At 39.8% G+C, this 16,828-nt stretch overlaps 1 protein-coding gene across 3 annotated transcripts in view; it reads left to right on the top strand.

The window, feature by feature from the left end:
* The window catches only part of ARHGEF33 (Rho guanine nucleotide exchange factor 33), an 86,856-nt gene that overhangs the window by 17,479 nt on the left and 52,549 nt on the right, over window positions 1–16,828 (top strand). For all 3 annotated transcript variants that reach the window (XM_024242797.2, XM_063713455.1, XM_063713454.1), the window contains 2 exons: window positions 12,143–12,252; window positions 14,129–14,178. In XM_024242797.2, the coding sequence (XP_024098565.1) occupies window positions 12,228–12,252; window positions 14,129–14,178 (75 nt within the window). In that variant the 5' untranslated portion in view covers window positions 12,143–12,227. The remainder of the gene's footprint in view (window positions 1–12,142; window positions 12,253–14,128; window positions 14,179–16,828) is intronic.

The following is a 16,828-nucleotide window of genomic DNA, read 5'->3' as shown; positions in this document are numbered from 1 at the left end:
AACTGAACTCATCCATTTTCAAGGTTTGACTATGATTTCCAACTTTTGAAGGCTTTGCTCACTGGGAGTCTTTGTTCACTGGGCAGTAGCGGGAAATTATAGTCATTCTGAAGATGGATTGTACTCTTTTTCTCCTTTCTAGCTGTTCTGAAAGCACCAAGGGCAGCTCCAAATTGGATGTCATTTCATCTGAACTATGAAAAAAATTCTCCCAGGAGGGGCAGCAGTAACCTGGTTTCCCCTCTTACCTAAATTAAGCTTTGGTGACTGATGATCCGTTTCACAAGGTACTACTAACTCAGCCACCTGATTCAGATCTTGGGAGTCCTGCAACTGCCTCTGCTTTAGCAGAAGGAACATTTCCTGAGGACTAAAGTTTTTCCATGTTAATGTACCCCTCCGCAAATCAGGGCCATCTCTAGGACTGGAGGGAGTTGTCTCTGGAGCTCAGGGTTCTTTTCCTCCAGCATTTCCCAGGAGAGCACTCTTGTCCTTCTTTGTCTTTCCTTCCTATCAATCGGGACTTACTTAGTGAAAGTATAGTGATGGTCACTTTATTGTCTTTTTAAGTAGATATTTACATTGTACTGGGGCTCTCTGCCTCTTGCACAGTGTCTCTGGGAGGCTTTTTTTTTTTTTTTTTTTTTCTAAGACAGGGTCTCACTTTGTCATCCAGGCTGGAGTGCAGTGGCACAATCATGACTCACTGCAGCCTTGACATCCTGGGCTCAAGTGATCCTCCCACCTCAGCCTCTCAAGTTGCTGGGACTACAGGTGCATGCCAACATGCCTGGCTAATTGAAAGAAAAAAAAAAAAAACTTTTTGTAAAGATAGGGTCTCACTATGTTGCCCAGTCTGGTCTTGAACTCCTGGGCTCAAGTGACCCTCTTGCCTTGGCCTCTCAAAATGCTGAAAGTTATAGGCTTGAGCCACCGTGCCTGGCCTCCAGGAGGCTTTTAACTTCCACTCAGATGAATCCAGGGAGAGAATCTGTTTGAAAGATTGAGATTAAAGAGAGTCAAATCAGGATAAGAAAAGACATGAAGCATATCTTCCCTGACCTGACACAGAGGCCATGAGACATTCAGGCTCACAAAATCTGGTTCTGAAACATGTAAGTATGCCAAGTATTAAAATGAGTCAGAAGAGCCCTTGGAAGTGACTTTCAGCCCTGATCTGAAACTTTTGATAAGTTTTTATGTCTTCAACGAGGCATTTTTAAACTTAAAATAATCTCTGGCCAGTGGTTGGTTTTGTGTGTGTGACAGCATGCTGATGTTCTTTTTTTCCTGATTGATGTAGACACATATTAACTCTACCAATTTACTCTATCCTGACTGATCTTAGGTGAACAACGACAAAAATTAACATGCCAGTGGAGTGAGGATGGAAGGATCTTTGTTATTTCATTTCTGAGCCTTCTGTGCTCCTGAGCTGTGGAATTACGTATTCTCTATGCTTTGCTCCTGTTCTCACTGGCTCTGGGCACTTTGGCGTTGCTGGCTGTGATGAACATCACTACAGTTAGTTTTGGTGTGGGACCATTTACTAGGAGAGCCTGCTCTCTCTTGGTTTTTCAAGCCAGGGAGTGGGAACAAGGGGATATATTTCTGCCAGTGGAACTTTGCTTGTTAAAATAAAATAGTGCTTTTTTCCTAATAAAAATTTTCTTCAGGCCAAACTCTCTATATTTACCACTAAGTCTGTATTGTTGATGTGAAGCAAGTTGTAGTAAAAAGCATGTTTCTCTGGTAGTCTATTGCATGAGAATTCAGGTCACTTCCGTAAATATTTGTTGAGAGTATGTTGAGAATGGTGCCAGGAGCTGGAGACAGAAAGATGAATAAAACTCTGTGTGTACTCCTTAGTTGCTCACAGTCTGGGGAGGGGACAGCCATGCAGGCAGTTAACTAAGGAGGGATGATGGCCTTGTGACCTGGTTCAGTGGCAGGAGCCACCTTGTTTCTAGCAGCACCCATATTTGACAAAGGGTCACGTAAGGGGCTGACTTGAGCACCAAGGACCATTTTCAAAATAAGGCCACTTATTGTTTGAGATGTCTGGTGACAGAGTCCTATTTTAATTCTTTTATTTATTTCATTAAAAAAAATTTTTTTTTTTAGACCAGGTCTCACTCTGCCGCCCAGGCTGGAGTGCAGTGGCTCTACCATGGCTCACTGCAGCTTTGACTTCCTGGGCTCAGGTGATTCTCCCACCTCAGTCTTCCAAGTGGCTGGAATTACAGTAGTGCACCACCACGACTGGCTAATTTCTTTCTTTTTTTTTTTTTTTGTATTTTTTGTAGAGACAGGGTTTTGCCATGTTGCCCAGGCTGGTCTCAAACTTCTGGGCTGAAGCTAACTGCCTTCCTTGGACTCCAAAAGTGCTGGGATTACAGGCATGAGTCACTGTGCCAGACCCCTATTTTAATTTTAATTCTTTAATTTATTACCTTTGCCACTTTAAATTGCTATGTATTCAAGGATTTTTTTTTTTTTTGGTTGTGGGCATAAAAAGCTGCATTTTCATTGAGGTACCCTAGTTTTAAGCACTTGTGTGTCTGCATATGGTGAGAATTGTCTTATCTCCTTACCATTTTGCTTCTAAGGGTCACACTGTACTCTTTGTTTTCTTGCGTTACATTGATTAATTAATTCTATTAATAGTTTCATAACCATTAATTTTTATTTTCTAGAACAAACTTTGCTGATCATAGTGTTATATTTTTGTTTTCCTACATTTTATTTAGAATATGTATATTTATTTATTTATTTATTTATGTAGGCTATCCTAGAGTTGGTCTCAGAACCTCATAGAATAAATTTAGCTATTTACATATATTCTATTCTATAGCATAGATTACATAACACAGACACTGTTATTTATAGAACCTTCCTGTGATATTATGCTGAATCATTTCCTATTGGGGAGTAGATATTTGACCTTCCCTTTTAATATTTTCTGCAGATAGTTGTTCTAGATAAAAAGATTTCTACTGTTTTTAAAACAAATTTCAATAATGTATGTTTTCCTAGAAAATTATCCATTTCATTTAGCTTTTAGAAATTATTGGCGGCCAAGTGTGGTGGCTCATGCCTGTAATCCTAGCACTTTGGGAGGCCAAGGCAGGCGGATTGCCTGAGCTCAGGAGTTCAAGACCAGCCTGGGCAACACAGTGAAATCCCGTCTCTACTAAAATACAAAAGAAATTAGCTGGGTGTGGCGCCTTGTGCCTGTAGTCCCAGCTACTCGGGAGGCTGAGGCAGAATTGCTTGAACCCGGGAGGCAGAGGTTGCAGTGAGCAGAGATCCTGCCACTGCACTCCAACCTGGGTGACAGAGCAAGACTCCATCTCTACAAAAAAAAAAAAAAAAAAGACAGACAGAAAGAAATTATTGGCAACAAATATTGCATATTGAATTTTACAAATAATATTTCATATTCTCTGAATTGGTGGTTACATCCCTCTTTTTAGTCCTACTTTGTATTATTTCTCTTTCTCTCATCAGACCTGCCAAAACTTTCTTCCTTATATCAGTCCATTCAACCAGTTTACTCAGATGGCTATCAGAGCCCACATAGGAATTGATACCTTTTTTTAATGACAATGGTACCTTAAATTACAGTACTTTGAAATACTGTGGCATGAAGCAGTTTATTTAAAGTGAGAGAAACATAGAAAGACTACTGGTCTTACTTGAAGCAACTTCCAGTGTAACTTTGGGCAAATAATTTGTTCGAGCTATGGCTTCCTTGGGTATAAAATGACTGAAACGTGTGTTTGGCCCACTGCACCGCATTGCCGTAGTGATCAAGTGAGATAACATACATGAGAGTGCTTTGAAAACTACAAAGCATGAACAAACAGGGTGTTACTGTCACAAAATAATGTTGCTTTTAGGCTCTATAGAAAAAAAAAAGCAAATAGCCCTTTTCATAGTGTTTATAGCATTTTTTCTACACCACAAAGATCATATAGACTCTCTTCTTGAAAATGGCTACAGGATTTGTCCTGAAGAATTATTTTAGTTTCAGGGGAAAGTATTTCCTCATCACCCTCCCCCCAGCATAAAAAGTTCCCATTCTACTAAATTAGAAATGTGCACTAAAGACCCATTCAATAAAGGACACTGAAATGGAAATTAACTCAAGTCTGCTTTCAATTAATTTCAATTCCCCAAAGTGCCAAACTTTCCTTTTCTGTCACAGCAGTAATTGGAAAGTAATAGACAATCCTCAGTTTTTGTAGTCTTATGTGTGTATGTGGGGAGGAGGGTACACGTTCTAGGTCAGTCTAGGGGAGGGTCAGGAGACTTTTCAGTATTCTTTAGGTTTCTGTTAACTTATTATTTTAAAAAATTTTTCTGAATTAATTTTACAGAAATATGGCTATAACTTCTTATTGTTTCAACATTCTTATTTCTCTATATCAATAATTTTAGACCTTTGTTTTTAAACAGCAGAAACTGATCTTCAAAGGAAATCCTTCCCTGACAGGCACTGTAGCTCATGCCTGTAATTCCAGCACTTTGAGAGGCTGAGGCAGGAGGATTGCTTGAGCCCAGCAGGCTCAAGTGAGCCATGATCATGCCACTGTACTTTGGCCTGGGTAACAGAGTGAGACCCTGTCTCAAAAAAAAAAAAATAATAATTAAAAATAAAAATAAAAAAAGGAAATGCTTCCCCCAAAGCTGTAGTATATGAATCAGACAAGAACAGAGAGGCTCTGGTTGAAGGGGGTAAAAAGGGGGACCCAGAACCCCACCAGCTTGGTGGCTTCCTCTCTCCACTCAAGACTGACTCAAGAAAGCCTGAAGGCTTCAAAAAATATAAACTGAAAACCATTGCTTTGTAACATGATCAGGCATGATATAGAGACCAGCAGGCTCACTTACCATTATTTTCCCCAGTGTCTACCAAGGCCTGAATGGGTGTTTTTAGAGGTTAGCAACCGTAGAGACGGAAAGAAAGGAGGAAGCTCAGGGAGGACTAGGAGCCACGTTAACTTGGTGAGAGGCATGTGGCAGCATCTGATGGTTATTTATTCAAAGGCAGGCAGTGATTCAAGGGCTATCAAGGGCACAGTGAAGAATTACTAGGCTCAGAGTGAGAGATTCCCAGTACAAAATGAAGAGCAGACTACAAGTGAGATCTCAAAGGGACTTTCATAATCATAGCAGGGCTTTTTCCAGAATAAGTCATATTACCTTTCTGTGTAATCCTGTTATTAAGCTCCCTTTTAAACTGTACCCTTTAATACATATTCATTATTACAGTCATTCTCGTCAACCTAGAAATTCTGTTCTGGAAACTTAGCTTAAGAAAAAATGTCCTAAATATGAAGAAAAAGGACTCTATTCCTTTTTATATCCATTTATTATAGTAAAAAATGAAAATTACCCTAATAATTGGGGGAGGGAAAGAAAATGATGACACGTTTTCTCAAGCAACTATTTCTTAGTCAATAAATATAATGATTGTGAAACTATTTGGAGAAAGCCAGGAGTAATAAATGAAAGAACCAGTTCTGAAATCCTATGGACCTGCCTGAATTACAGTTCTGGCTCCGTATGCCATGATCCTGGGCATATTATTACCTCATTTTCCCAAGCCTCAGTATTCTCATCTAGAAAATGGGGATAATGATACATCCTCAACAGAATCAATATAAGAATTTAATTAAATGAGACAATATAAATAAAATATGAAGCATCATGTTTGGCATATAGCAGCTGTTCAACAAATGTTCATTCTGTCTCCACCATTCCTTATATAGCATATGGGAAAATGCTTATGCTCTGTCAACAAATTGTTTTTTTTTTTTTTTTGAGACAGGATCTTGCTCTGTCACTCAGGCTGGAGTGCAGTAGTGCAATCCTGTCTCACTGCAGCCTTGAACTACTGGGCTCAAATGATCCTTCCACCACAGCCTCCCAAGTAGCTGAGACTACAGGCTCTGTCAACAAATTTGATGAACTTAAGGAAATACACAGTTTCCTAGGAAAATATAAGTGACTAATTAAGTTGAAAAGCTGCCTAGATAAATTTCTTTTGAAGAAATTGAAAAGGCCTTGAAGATCTGACTACTTTTTTAAAAGATCAAATGGTTTCATAGCTCTGCTCTATTATCTTTTAAAGAACTGATAATTGCAATGTAATTGAAGTTTTTATAGGTTATAGAAAAAGATGAAAAACTTCTAATTCATTATAGCTAACATAAGCTTAATGACAAAATAAAATAGAATAAAAAACAAAAACAATCTATCAGCTGGGCAAGGTGGCTCATGCCTGTAATCTCACCACTTTGGGAGGCCAAGGTGGGTGGGTCACTTGAGACCAGGAGTTTGAGACCAGCCTGGCCAACATGGCAAAAACCCATCTATATTAAAAATACAAAAAATTAGCTGGGCGTGGTGGCGCACACCTGTAATCCCAGCTACTCAGGAGGCCGAGGTACGAGAATTACTTGAACCCAGGAGGTGGAGGTTGCAGTGAACCGAGATCGTGCCACTGCACTGGGGGACAGAGTAAGACTCTGTCTCAGGAAAAAAAAAAAAGAATATTTCAATAGCAAAAGTGACCACAAAGTCAAAAGACAAAAAGATAAATGGGAAAAATATTGCATATAACAAATAAACAGTTAATACATATTATTTAGAAGCTCTCACTACTTGGTTAAAAAAAAAAAGTCAGATAACCCAAAAGAAAATTAGGCAAATCAGAGGATTAGATAATTGACAGACGAGCAAATCTAAACTTATAGTAAGTATACGATATAGAGATGTTCAATAGCACCAGCAATCAGCAAAAGTAGCTATAAACTATCACTTGTCACCCAACTGACCGACAAGAAATGAAAATGTTAACATCCACTATTGGCTGGAATGCAGGAGAAGGGTATTCAGGCAATAAATATTCCTGGGGGAAATGAGAATAGTTATAGCCTTTTTGGAAAGCAGCTTAGCCACATCTATGGAAACTCTACATAAATAAAAGCACCAACATGTAAGGCTCTATGTACCAAGATGTTTGTTGTGGCATTGTTTGCCATGGCAAAATAATGAAAATAAAGGGAATGTTCATCAGTGGAGAAATGATTAACACAGTTCATTTGTACCATGGAATACTATGCAGTCATTACAAGTAATTTCTTAGGGCCAAGTGTGGTGGCTCACACCTGTAATCCCAGTACTTTGGGAGGCTGAGCCAAGCAGATCACCTGAAGTCAGGAGTTCAAGACCAGCCTGGCCAACATGGTGAAACCCATCCCTACTAAAAATATAACAATTATCCAGGCATGGTGGTGCACACCTATAATCCCAGCTACTCAGGAGGCTAAGGCAGGAGAATAATTTGAAACCAGGAGGCAGAGGTTGCAGTAAGCCTGGATCTCACCACTGTACTCCAGCCTGGGCAACAGTGAGACTCCATCTCAAAAAAAGTAATTTCTTAGATCTATACCAATTAACTTGGAGAGATTGCCACAATGTATTACGTGAGAGTGAGACGCAGAGAAGTATAATATATAAACCTACAATAACAACCCCACTCCATGTATGTATATTCTGTATATGATTGTGTGCAATTATATGAGGATGGAAAAAATATCAGAGATTATTAACATCAGTTGGGATTGGGGAGGAACACTTTTACCTCTGCTCAAACAGCCACAATAAAAACAGTATAAATAATAATGGTCCATTTTTTTAATTTTTAGAAAGTTTTTCTTCACGTATTTTATCTGTACAACAATAATGATCCTATGTTTATTTTATTTTTTCCATTACAGAGATGGGATCTTGCTATGTTGCCTGGGGTGATCTTGAACTCCTGGCCTCAAGCAATCCTCCATCCTTGGCCACCCAAAGTGCTGGGATTACAGGCATGAGCCACTGCACCCAGCCATGGTCCAATTTTTAAAAGAAAGTAAAATGTTTATGCTATAATATATGTGAGAAAGGTAGTTACAAAATTTTAGGTAGGCTTCATTAATAATTATGTAAAACATTCCAGAGAAAAAATATTAACATGCAATACAAACAAGTGATCACGATAGTTGTTTAAGTAGAGGCATTATAGTTGCTTTGTCCCCTGTATAGTTTCCAGATTTTCTCTAATGTAGTTTTTTAATTGACTTTTCTTTTTTTTTTTTTGAGACAGAGTTTCGCTCTGTCCCCCAGGCTGGAGTGCAGTGGCGCGATCTCAGCTTACTGCAATCTCTGCCTCCCCGGTTCAAGCAATTCTCCCGAGTAGCTGGGATTACAAGCGTGTGCCACCACGCCTGGCTAATTTTTAAATTTTTAGTAGAGTGGGGTTTCATCATGTTGGCCAGGCTGGTCTTGAACTCCTGGCCTCAAGCTATCCACCTGCCTCGGCCTCCCAAATTGCTGGGATTACAAGCATGAGCCACCATGCCTGGCCTCTAATGTAGTTTTGTTGCTTTTGTAATTTACTAAATAAAATTTCTAACTTACTGTCCATCACACGTGTTTATTATGTCTCATGGTGACTCATGCCTGTAATCCCAACATTTTGAGAGGACAAAGTGGAAGAATTGCTTGAGGCCAAGAGGTCAAGAACAGCCTGGGCGATATGGGGAGATGCTGTCTCTACAAAAAGTGAAAAGTTAGCCATGAGTGCTGGCACATGCCTATAGTCTGAGCTGCTTGGGAGGCTGAGGCAGGTGGGTCCCTTAAGCCTAAGAGTTCGAGGTTACATTGAGCTATGATCATGCCATTGCACTCCAGCCTGGGAAGAGCAAGACTCTGTCTCTACAAAAAATAAAATAAAAGAAAGTATTATGTCTTGAAATAAGTCGTCATATGTACATATGTGACAATGTGAGCATGGGGATATTCTAGCTCAGAAAATGTGTAAGTTTTCATTTTACCTATGATATATGGATTTTTTTGTTGTTGTTGTTTTCAATTAGTTGTAGACTAATGACTATCTCCAGGAAAAATCACCCACAAAAATCCCATAAATACATGGCTTTGCATATTTAAAGATTTTCTTCCCCCAAATAGTAACAGAAATCACTTCTAAAGACCATTTTTAAAGCCAGATGGCTTTGGGCAGGCCACTTCTCTTCCCCTCCTTAGGTCTCATTTGCTTCTTTTGTAAATGAAGAACTTGGATAGAATAATTTTCTCAGAGTCTCTTTGGCTGTAACATTCTGTGATTTAATTATATTCATCCTAGAATGGATTAGATATCAAGTAAATTAACAATTGCTAAGGAGAAGAAAGTTTTCATCTTAGTAATATTTGTATCAGCAATGAAAAAAGCTTCAAGATAGTTAGGAAAGATGCCCTAGCTTGACATAACTTTCATGCTTACGTGAAAAATGTGAAGGAGTTTAAACAGCATATGACTTTGACTTTGGGTTTTTCTTTATATTCCTCATTTATAACCATGTAGCTGTTTCCCAATGGCTTTTTACCTGTGTGTACCCTCCCACCCTGCCAACTTATTATTTTGCTTTATAAACCTCAGTATGTGAATAAAAAAGTCTTTTTCTTTTGGTTTGGACACACTCCATATTTTATAACAAAGTCTTTTTTTTTTTTTTTTTTTTTTTTGAGACAGAGTTTCTTTCTTGTTGCCCAGGCAGGAGTACAATGGCACGATCTCAGCTCACTGCAACCTCTGCCTCCCAGGTTCAAGTGATTCTCCTGCCTCAGCCTCCTGAGTAGCTGGGATTACAGGCATGTGCCACCACGCCCAGTTAATTTTGTATTTTTAGTAGAGACAGGGTTTCTCCATGTTGGCCAGGCTGGTCTGGAACTCCTGACCTCAGGTGATCCACCCACCTTGGCCTTCCAACGTGCTAGGATTACAGATGTGAGCCACTGCACCCGGCCTTCTTGCTTTTTTTTTTTTGAGACGGAGTCTCGCTGCGTCACCTAGGCTGGAGTGTAGTGGTGTGATCTCAGCTCACTGCAACCTCTGCCTCTCAGGTTAAAGTGATTTTCCTGCCTCAGCCTCCCGAGTAGCTGGGATTACAGGCACCTGCCACCATGCCTGGCTAATTTTTGTATTTTTAGTAAAGGCAGGGTTTCACCATGTTGGCCAGGCTGATCTCGAACTCCTGACCCCAAGTGATGCGCCCAACTTAGCCTCCCAAAGTGCTGGGATTACAGGCATGAGCCACCGCATCGAGCCCATAATAAAGTCTTAAATCAACTTTCTTCAGGTATAATTTATGTAAGATAAAATGCACCCAATTAAAATATACATTCAATGAGTTTTGGCAAATGTGTGCACCAATATACCACTAACACAATTAAGCAGTAGAACATTTCTATCATCCAGAAAAGTTTCCTGTGTGGCCAGGCATAGTGGCTCATGACTGTAATCTCAGCACTTTGAGAGACCGAGGAGGAGAGTCGCTTGAGCCCAGGAGTTTGTGACCAGCCTTAGTAACATAGTGAGACTCCTGTCTCTACGAAAATAAAAAATATTAGCCAGGCATAGTGGCATCCACCTGTAGTCCTAGCTACTCAGGAGGCTGAGATGGGAGGATCACTTGAGCCCAGGAGTTCAAGGCTCCAGTGAGCCATCATAAGGCCACTGCACTGCAGCCTGGGCAACAGAGTGAGACTTTGTCTCAAAAAAAAAAAAAAAAAAAGTTTCCCATGCCTCTTCCCAGTTATCCCTCCACCTCCTGCTCTAGGTAACTGTTGATCTGCATTTTGTCACTATAGATTAGATTTGTCTATTCTAAGTGATGAACAAAGTTTAAACTTGTGTTTTCTTAATCTTGGATAGTGTTCATATATTTGTATTGGTTCAATCAGGTTTCTTAGTTATAAGCAACAGAAAACAATCTCTGGCTGATTTAAGCAGCAGAGGAATTTGTTGAAAGGAGATGGACAGCTTCATGGAATTGCTGGGAGGCTGGAGAATCGAGTTTGGGATTCTATGGCCAGCAGCAATGCCTAAATCACATATTACAACTGTCCTAGTGAGGAAAGCACTGAAAGCAGCACCTTGAATTTCCTAATATGTTTCTAACAGATAATGGTCATCACCACTACCCTTGCTGCCACTGCTGTCTTAGAAGGTAGAAAGAATATCAAGTATCTGCCTTAGGAATTCTTTTTGCAACTCCCAGTGTTAATTGGGGAAGGTGCATCTGAGTGATATGTCCCAGGTCATGTATCTATCATGCCTTAGCTGCAAGGGAGGCTAGAAGAACCTGGCATTTTCAGCCTCTATAGTGGGAGGCATCTGATCAAGTCTCATAAGGCAGGGGAATACTTCAAACTTAGGAAGGGGTTAAAATGCTGGATGGCTAAAAAGAGGGCCAGTATCCACAACACTGACTATGTGTTAGACTGCATTCTGACCTTGCAGCTTCATGTCTAATGGTCGTGTCAGACACAGCACTTTTGCTAAGCATTTCCTGGGTGCAAAGGAGTCTACCAGGTGCCGAAAGTGGGGACAAGGCTATCAAGGAACATACTATTTAATGGAATAGAAACAGATGTATTGGCCTTCATATCTGCTCAAGTTTTTTCTCCTTAAGATAATTTTCCTGGGGCTGGGTGTGGTGGCTCACACCTGTAATTCAGCACTTTGGGAGGCCAAGGTTGGAGGATCACTTGAGCCTAGAAGTTTGAGAACAACCTGGGCAACATAGGGAGACCCCATCTCTACAAAAAAAAAAAAAAAATCCAGGCATGATGGCATATGCCTGTGGTCCCAGCTATTTGGGAGGCTGAGGTGGGAGGACCACTTGAGCCCAGGAGGTCAAAGCAGCAGTGAGCCATGATTGCGTCACTGCACTCTATCCTGGGTGACAGAACAAGACCCTGTTTGAAAAAAATAAAATAAAATAAAATTTCTTTAAAATATAACTTGCTAATAAAACCAATAGGTCTTAATTAATGGATTTGATCCAAATAAGAATGTAGCATATTGAAAAACTACCCTAAATTTGAATAATGAATTTCATATGTATTCACAAAATATTTACCTTTATGCTAAATGTTTACTCAACTTAATATTTTTCCTCCTCTGAAATTGCATGTACCTCAAGCTGTGTTCATTTCAATTTTTTAAAGCTAATATATGAAGTAAATCCAGTTTCTTTGACAGTTTTACTTGTTATCCCTTACTCTTGATTTGAATTGACAGGTGCAGGGAAGAGGAGGTGGCCTGAGCCAGGACGATGAGGATGCAATGTTGAAGAATAAGCTGGAAAAGAGAAGTAACCGGCACTATGGAAAAAACCAAAACAAAGCAAGGTCAGAATTTTTCTATGTCTTGCTTTAGGACTTAGGATTCAAGGAATGAGGTTTTTGTCTTGTCTTACCACTGTCTTGAGACATGACAGTATGTTAACTATTTTCATTTCCCTATCATCATATAATGACTATGAAGAATATAGACAGGGTGCTGAAAAAATAGGAAATGCTGTTAGAATTTGGTCTGTGTTGTTACTTTATTTTTCTTAGCAATAACTTTAGGACTGCCTCAGAACAACATGCTGGGTAAGGCCAAGACAGAGATTCAACCACTAGACATCTATCACCTTCTAGACTAGCCTAGAAGCATAAGTGCTTTCTCTTTTAATCTTTACCATATAAAAACAACTATATAGAAGTAGATTCTCTTATCATCTCCAATTTACAGAAGAGGAAACAGTCATAGGGAAGTCAGGTGACAACTGCAAAGTATCAAAGTTAGGTCTGGGATCTGGATCTTTCCTCCCAAGCCCTGATTCTTGTTATTATACCAGGCTGTTGGGACATAGTATGAAATTGTCTAAATAATCTTTACTCAAGCTTATGCAGGAAGTTTGGTAACCTCAAATCATATGGATTTTATAGGGACAGCCTTCTGTGTGTATAAATTCTGGGCTAAGGTTATGTATTATTTATGGACTTAAATACTGAGGTTGGAGGGGTTTCCTGTACCAGCATGCCTTAGGAGAACAATATACACATCCACACAACCAAATGTTTGCAACCAGGGGCTTCCTCTATAAACTGCTTGATGCATACAGTGTGACACACTGGAGATGAAGCTAAAAGGATAAGCAACGAGCTGAATGTTTTACATGGATTGCCTCATCTTTAAGGCCAACCAATGTGGTTCTGAAAAGTACATTCTAGGCCAACCTCTTTTTCTCTCTAGGTTGTGAATGGTTTTCTTTCCTTTTTTTTTTTTTTTTTTTTTTTTGAGACAGAGTTTCGCTCTTGTCGCCCAGGCTAGAATGCAATGGCACGATCTCAACTCACTGCAATCTCCGCCTCCCGGGTTCAAGTGATTCTCCTGCCTCAGCCTCCCGACTAGCTGGGATTACAGGTGCCTACCACCACACCCAGCTAATTTTTGTGTTTTTAGTAGAGACAGGGTTTCACCATGTTGGCCAAGCTGGTCTTGAACTCCTAACCTCAGGTGATCCACATGCCTTGGCCTCCCAAAGTGCTGGGATTAGAGGCGTGAGCCACCACACCTGGCCTGGGAATGGTTTTCTACAACCTACCACTTCCTCTGTGTGTGCCCTGTGTTTCTCGAAGTCTAGTATTATACATTACTCTTTTCTTCTGCCTGCATCCTTCCCAGAACCTTTCCGTTGACAATCCCTTTTATCAGCCCTGTCGCCCAGGAGGACAGCAAGATTCCCTTAGCTGAATTTGGCAGTGACAGCAGGGCAGAGTTCAGAAGTCTGGCAAAGATCAGAGGTGGGAGAAGTAGAGGATATTTTGTGCAAGCTCGCTGAGGTCACTAAGTGCCTGGTGAAGAGCCGCCTTCCTGACTGTAGAACTGTCCCTGCAGGTCAATTTCAGTTAGCCTTAAGAACATAAGGGAGACACTTCCTGCAAATTCCTTTCTGGCTATTTAATAATCACACATCATTCAGTATGGCTGAGAAACTTCCCCACTGTTGTAGAACGTGGTTTTCTATTGCAAGAGTATATCAGGTAGCTAATGGTTTAGTGATTAGAATGTGAACCACCTACTTCAGCTCATTTTTTGTTCCCCTGGAATCATTGGTTTCTTGTCATGCAGGCACAAATGTAGGATCCTGTAAGTTCCCTTATTCCCTGCATGTGTCTGGAGAGGATAGGGACAGAATGAGTAGTGCTGATTAAACAAAGCTCTTTCTCCCTGCAGGAGAGAATGAACATATGCCGGTGAATAATCCTTCCACGCAGATTTACCAGGTAAAGACAAATCGATTTTTTCGAATGCTCCCATGTATAATAGCGATGACTGACTATTCTTTACGTGTAGACGTTTTTAGCACTCACAAGCGCTTCCACATATATCGTTGCACTTGTTCTCTTAACAGTGCTGTGAGACAGGCACCTCAGTGGGTCCTGCCACTCACAGTGTACTTTGGAGAGAACTGATTTTTTTTTTTTGAGACAGGATCTTGCTGTGTTGCCCAGTCTGGTCTTTAACTCCTGGGCTCAAGCTCAGCTTCCTGAGTAGCCGAGGCTGTAGGTGAGCACCACTGTGCCTGGCTGAGAACTCATTATTGAAAGACAAGTTATCTCATTTATAAAATGCAGCACTACCACCCCCACTTCAACTCTGCTTCTCTTGCCTGCTGCCCCCGTCACCATGGCCATTACACTGCAAGATAACATTTCCATCAGAAAGGAGAGGGCAAAATCTGTTTTTCTTACTTTTCTATTTTAGCAGGGAGAATTGAGAATGAAAAGGGGGGTAACATTGCAAATGTTCTAATATCTGTACAGGAAAAACTTTCAAGCTGTTTTTAAACAATGGAAACAATTTGCTTTACAAGGAAGAAAAAAGTTCTGCGAAACATCTTTGCAGTAAGAGTCATATGAGATTGTTTTGGTCCTCTAAGTGGTATTTACTTGGCTTCTGTCTCCCAGCTGTAAATTTAAAGCACATCTCTGTTCTTAAAAATCATGGAACTTTATTCTGACATAATTTGTAATATAAAAGCAGCTTGGGCTAGGGAAACCCATGCTTCTCTCCAGACTTCAGGCAGTGATGTCTGGAATACGTGAAAAAGAAGAAAACATTGACAGAGCTTGGTGGGGGTTGGGAGAAAGGATGCTTTCAAAGTTGATCTAAGGTTTTAAGCCCTGGTAACTAGGAAAAAGAGTGCTCTCACAAGCAGAAATACAGGAGTCCAAAGAGTAGATAGTTTAGCGGAAACGTTATTTAGATTTGTCGAGTTTAAGTGACAGTAAAGTGAAAATGACAACTACTTCCCAGAATTATAATGTAAGAGATCATTGCTATAAACCAAACTAGGGCAAGTCAACACAGGATTACGAAAACATTATTTAACCGTATTGCCCCTAGACTCAGGCCAGCTATAGGATGAATGGGGGAAAGAGCCTCATTTCAATTGAATACACATTTATTGAGCAGTTACTATGTGTAAAGTCTACTGCTTGGCCTCATGGCAGATTAAACAGATGGAACAGACATTGACATTGATTTTTATGTGTCTACAGCCTGAAAAACACATAGAATAATAGCTCTTACAAGGTAGGCTGTTGAAAGGATTGTGATAGAGGCATTGATACAATTCTGTGGGGAAGGGATGAATTAGTATTGACTGGAGGATTTGAGCTAGGTACTTAAGGACAAGTTGATCATTTGACAAGTAGGTATAGGTAAGGTTGTTTTGGGCAGGGGGACTAGCTTGAACAAAGGCCTAGAAGCAAAAAAATGGGTCTTCACTCAGTGCTGCTTTGATGCCTCACTGGTCCAAGTCCTCCAGATGCTTTCCCTGCCCACTTCCCCTCTGTTCTCATCTGACCTGTGTATAACATTTGAATGAGTATGAGTACCTCTTTAAAGTCAGGTATGATTTAAAGTCTATTATAGATTTTATGTAGGTCACTCCCTGAATGTTGGCTAAATATAGCTGCAGTGGGGGTGGCCTCATTATCTTATTGCACTACAAATCCTAGTACATCTGTTCGCAGTGGAACACACAAAGCAATGGAAGTGAAGCTGGTCTATATGACCTCTGTGATGCTATTATAACCCCATTCTTGTTTTAAAAGAACACTTCCTAAGCCCCAGTCTGTTTCCTCCAAGCAACATTTAACCAAAAGAAGAAGAAGAAAGAGGAGAAGTAAAGAAAGAAGAAGAGAAAGAGAAAGGAGGGAAGCTGGGGAGGAGTTAACCATAATAGAATAAAATCTATACTAGAAGGGAGTGCACCAGAAGCAAAATATAATATTTTGGTAATTCTCTATCTCATTTTATTTTCTAGATAGATCCTATCCCTACCTGACATTATCGTATGTATCACTGTGTTTGTTTTTTAATTTTCTGTCTCCTCATCTAGAATGTAAGCTCTAAGGGCAGGAATTTAGTCCATTTTGTGCTCTGTTGTATTCTCAGTGTAAAGTACAATGCCTGGCATATAACACATATTCAATAAATATGAGTTGAATGAATGAATGGATGACTATATTACAAGATGTCTATATTGCTTGGAGCCAAGAGGTCTCATGCAGTCATTCAGTCTTGTGCCAAACAGTGTTGGAAAGATTTTGTCTGGTTCTTTGGAAAAAAAGAAGAGATCCTCACTTCATACCCTAATCAAAACAAATGCCAAAGTGGATTAAAGGTTTACATATAAAAAAATTCAAACCATAAAATTTTAAAATAAGTGAATATTTATTTTGTCTCCAAATGTGAAATGTCTTTGTAAGTTAAAAAGCACTGGAAGAAATCACAAAGAAAGAGATTTGAGAGTTCATCCACATTACAATTTAAACTATTTCCATCATGAAAATATTTTAAACAAATTCAGAGGCAAATAACAAAATCAGAAAGACACAACAAATATTTCAAAGGTTTAATTATAAA

This window comes from Pongo abelii, chromosome 12, assembly GCF_028885655.2.
Source record: "Pongo abelii isolate AG06213 chromosome 12, NHGRI_mPonAbe1-v2.0_pri, whole genome shotgun sequence".
Taxonomy (NCBI): Eukaryota; Metazoa; Chordata; class Mammalia; order Primates; family Hominidae; genus Pongo; species Pongo abelii.
This window is presented reverse-complemented; position numbering and strand designations above follow the sequence as displayed.